We start from the raw sequence: 4,762 nt of genomic DNA, 5'->3' as shown, positions 1-4,762 counted from the left end.
CAGTGTGCCAGGTCTGTTCTCTTCCGTGCTTCTACAGTCCATTATCATGGGCACCAGGGAAAATAGACGCTATTCTGCGGCGCACGGCAGAGCATTCGCATCTTGAAGAGACAGTTGCGGGCAGTTTGGATATACACTACACGCCTTTTGAGTAGCAGGATCCCTCGATTGAACAAGACGCAAAAGGTCCGACCTACACAAAGTCGGAGCGACTGCTTTATTGTGGTGGTACACGCTCCGTACCAGGCTGGATGACCTTCATGTGGCAACCGTATACTCGCTCGACTTTGCTCGACGACAAGAGGAACAATGTCGTTGAGGCACCCGTTTCCCAATGTCTACAAGTTCTTCAACCAATTTGCGGACCCCACTCAGTCCTCGCCTGAGCAGTCATCCCGAAGTCAAGGGCTCCGGAAGAGTGGTCCACGCTCCAAGACCGGTTGCTCGACATGCAAGTATGTGCCTTTTTTTGCAACACCACAGGATCCTAGCTTCATATGATTCATGTTCTGGAGACTCTACATAGCTGATCACATGTAGACAACGGCGTGTAAAATGCGACGAAACTAAGCCGGGATGTATAAGGTGTCAGAATCTCGGGAGGGAGTGCGGAGGCTACCAAGTTGAAGCAAATACTGAATCAGAAAAAGCCGTCGCCCCAGTGGCGATCCATCCACGTCCTGTATCTGTAATGCCGTATGCACCGTCTTCTGCAATTCCTGGGAACCAAGAAGAACGTCGCTACTTTCAACGTTTCTGTGATAAGACGTCGGGGGAGATTGCTGGAGAGTTTGACCCTACGTTCTGGACTGAAAAGGTTCTTCAGCTTTGCCATACGGATGCTCCGATACGGTATGCTACGATAGCTTTGGGGGCGCTGGCGAAGTCTTTGGAGGTAACGTCGTTTCCAACACGGTTGTCGCTGTCAGGGTTTCCCCAGATTGACGTGCGACATATGGATGAGCATCACAGCTATGCTTTGCGGCAGTATAGTAGGGCGATTGGGGCACTTAGAACGGTTCTTTCCGACGGTCGGCGGCATTTGAGGACGTCACTCACATCATGCGTATTGTTTATGACGTTCGAAGCTCTGCAAGGAAGCTATGACGGGTCGTTAACGCACCTGCGAGGAGGGTCGAGATTACTCGCCGATTGGAGAACAGCACGGAAAGGGCAAAGCTCACGGCTTTCGCAGGATTCGTTGTCGGAGATCCAAGATGGACTTGTTGATGACTTGGGCAGACTGTTTGCACGACTGGACGTCCAAGGACTTTTTGTGCCGCCACCATATCCGATGCCTGAATGCGACTGGGAGGATATTATGATTGCTGATTATTTTAGCACTTTCCACGAGGCGAAGGAATCGTTTGATTTCTTGATGCAAGGCATAGCGCAATTCTACCTAAAGTCTATTGGCCATGCACAACAACACCCGGACATACTGGCCTCGACGTTTTGGATAAGCCAGCATACTCACTACTCTAACAAACTCAACCAATGGAGGTCAGCGTTCCAGGTGGTCCACGCAAGAGAAGTGAAGACCGGAGCGGTTTTGACCGAGGCAACGAACGTGCTCAGTATATACTACAATCTCGCCACGGTTCTGCTAGCATCCAGTGTGCAGCATTCAGAGATGTTGTACGATGAATTTGAGGCCTTGTTCGCCGAAATCATCACGAAATCCCATCAACTTCTCACGAACCCCGATGAGCCCACGAACACTGCTCGGTACACGCTCGACATGGGGACGATACTTCCGCTTGCAATCACAGCGATAAAATGCCGCAATAAACGGATACGGCGGCAATCGATTGCACTGTTGTGGTCGAAAGCTCGTCGGGAAGGGCTGTGTTTCGATACCATTACAGTAGCTCGACTCTGTGCTTGGCTGTCGAGTATAGAAGCAGAAGGGATTCTCGAGGAATCGGAAATGATACCTGAGTCGGCTCGATATGTGGTGACATATCTGCACATCAACTCAGAAGAGCGTTGGTTGGCAGTGCAACTTACGTCGGCGATAGCAAAAGAGGACGGGACACTTTCGTACAAAGAGACGACATTTTCTTGGTAGTGACATGGTATGGTCTTCTTGATATTGAGAATTTTGGGAGTATGATATGGTGAAACGGGACACAGAACAAACCGCGGCTTGATGCCCGCCGTGCATCTCGGGAAAGGGATTCATGAGAGTTGCTGCCGCACTTGCACTTGCACTCGCATTTGCAGATGCGTATCCGCAAAATTGTCACGAGGCTGGCGGGATAGAAAAGAAAGTGTGATAATGAGGGCTAAGATGCGATGCAATCACGTCGATATGCAGCGACGCCGCGATCAGCATCAGTCTTACATTTGCGAGCCAAATTGCGGGCCAATTAATGGTACCAGGCGTTCCGGACGGAGGTCTTCTTTCTCGCATCAGGAAGATCGGGGGGACGGAGTAGGGCTTTCATGGTTTGGTCACCTTGTATGACTAGGGCTGGGGAGTTCAAGTGAGGCTGCATCCGGACCGGGCACTGGGGGTAAATAGCAGTGCAGTGCATCATGAGAATGGGAGGCTTGGCGTTTGGAGGAGGCGATGGAATGTAAAAAATAGGGACTTATCTGCAGCTCATGAATGTATATTTATTTGCCTTTGCTTTCGAAGATGTGGGGGCATCTTTCAAAAGATCACATAATTTTGCGTACCAAGACATTATGAGGCGTATCTCTTGTATATGTGAGTGACGCAGGAGAAGAAAAGAATATCCCAAATGATAATAATGCACGTGACTACCCCTCCATCCTTTCCCTCCATGCCCCAATAGGATTAGTCGCCCATCGTAGCGAAGCGACGCAGCTCTTCCCACAAATCTTTTTTCGCATTTCCGGAACGTCGAAAGTTCGAAAAGCCAACGCCAAACTCTCCGAATTGACAACCATCCCCCTCAATCAATTCGACTCAACATGGCTGACGCACCCAGAGGCGGAGCTGCTGCTCGCGGTGGTGGATTTGGATCGCGCGGTGATCGTGGAGGAGACAGAGGAGACAGAGGCCGTGGACGTGGACGTCGTGGACCCCGTCGTGGTGCCAACAAGAACGAGGAGAAGGAGTGGCAACCAGTTACCAAGCTTGGCCGTCTCGTCAAGGATGGAAAGGTCAAGTCGATGGAGGAGATCTACCTGCACTCTCTGCCCATCAAGGAGTACCAGATTGTGGACTTGTTCTTGCCAAAGCTCAAGGATGAGGTTATGAAGGTATGCGATCCTTGGGAATATGCGTGAAGTGCGAAGATTGGGGAGTGGAATCGCAGTTCACTGACGAGTATATCACACACAGATCAAGCCCGTCCAGAAGCAAACTCGTGCCGGTCAACGTACCCGATTCAAGGCCATCGTTGTCATTGGTGATTCCGAGGGACATGTTGGTCTTGGTATCAAGACCTCCAAGGAAGTCGCAACTGCCATCCGTGCCGCCATCATCATCGCCAAGTTGAGCGTTCTGCCAATCCGAAGAGGTTACTGGGGTACAAACTTGGGTCTTCCTCACTCTCTGCCAACCAAGGAGAGCGGAAAGTGCGGTTCCGTTTCCGTCAGAGTAAGTTTTGTAGTTTTCTAATTCTTTGCACCTTGACTGACTTTTCCCCAGCTTATCCCAGCTCCCCGTGGTACCGGTCTCGTTGCCTCCCCAGCCGTCAAGCGTCTTCTCCAACTTGCCGGTGTCGACGACATTTACACCTCCTCCTCCGGTTCTACCAAGACTCTCGAGAACACCCTGAAGGCTACTTTCGTTGCTGTCGGCAACACGTACGGATACTTGACCCCCAACCTGTGGAAGGAGACTAAGCTCATCCGGAGTCCTCTGGATGAGTTCGGAGATACTCTGCGTGCTGGTAAGCGATACTAGATGGTGGGATCTAGTATAGGTTGATGATTTTTATTTGCGTATTGCATGAAAATGGAGCTGGATTCAGTAGCTATGTCTAGTTGAATTGGAGCTTTTTTCCCAAAATTAGTCGCATTTTGTGGCTTCGAGTTTTGATTTGTGAAGTGAACCTGAGATTAGAAGGCGCGATACCACAGCGCGGCTGCTAATTTGGGGGAAATTTACATTCGTTATGGTAAGTGATAATCGTGGAAGGCGCAACTGATCCAGATGCCAACTAGAGTAAGCTACTTCCCTTCGACGCTCTCTTCAAATCTACATGCTCAATTTTGATCTCCCTTTTGGAACCACTCTACTCAATTTTGGCCTCTTGACTTGCTCTACACTTGCCTTTCCTTCAACACCCTCTTTTTGGTGAACAATGCGCCTTCTACGGTCTTACCTTTTCCCTCTCCTCGCGATTGCCTTCTTGATCGTATTCTCGGTGATCACGGTAGTTTCCGTTGGGGAGAGTTTCAAAGTCCTTGGAATCCGAAAAGATGGGATCAAACTCTCCAAGAGAGATGGCTCGACAATCTCTTTGGATCTGCCATGGAAGTAAGTGCCAATAGTCTGAAACCAGCCAGTTACGATTCTGATGATTGGTTAGTAGGTCTGCACACGATCACGATGCAGCGGATGCGAAAGCCATATCGCCAATTGCCGATGGTCTACTAGGGGCAATTTCGAACATCGCAGGAGCTCTGTTGAACGATGAGACCAACATCGTAGCCCAAGTTCCTTCTCCTTCGGACGCGAGTCCTCTTGTCTCTACAGTCCTGGCAGCGGCCTCTGGTTTGACAGCCGTAGTGCCTACTGCGACCAACTTGCAGGATCTCAATATCGCCGTGAGCCAAGGCG

General features: G+C 50.3%; 2 protein-coding genes across 2 annotated transcripts; both read left to right on the top strand.

Moving 5' to 3' along the window:
- Positions 1-309: 309 nt before the first annotated feature.
- Positions 310-2,071, top strand: moc3_4 (Transcriptional regulatory protein; the record flags this gene model as incomplete). Its single annotated transcript, XM_031150145.1, has 2 exons — positions 310-455; positions 541-2,071. 2 exons carry the CDS (start codon positions 310-312, stop codon positions 2,069-2,071), a joined length of 1,677 nt encoding a protein of 558 aa, XP_031006817.1.
- An 872-nt stretch (positions 2,072-2,943) lies between these two features.
- On the top strand, positions 2,944-3,883 carry RPS2 (40S ribosomal protein; the record flags this gene model as incomplete). The annotated part of the gene is made up of 3 exons (XM_031150144.1): positions 2,944-3,234; positions 3,317-3,574; positions 3,626-3,883. 3 exons carry the CDS (start codon positions 2,944-2,946, stop codon positions 3,881-3,883), a joined length of 807 nt encoding a protein of 268 aa, XP_031006818.1.
- Between the last annotated feature and the right edge of the window lie 879 nt (positions 3,884-4,762).

Source organism: Lachnellula hyalina (genome assembly GCF_007821495.1).
Source record: "Lachnellula hyalina strain CBS 185.66 chromosome Unknown contig00038, whole genome shotgun sequence".
NCBI lineage: Eukaryota > Fungi > Ascomycota > Leotiomycetes > Helotiales > Lachnaceae > Lachnellula > Lachnellula hyalina.
This window is presented reverse-complemented; position numbering and strand designations above follow the sequence as displayed.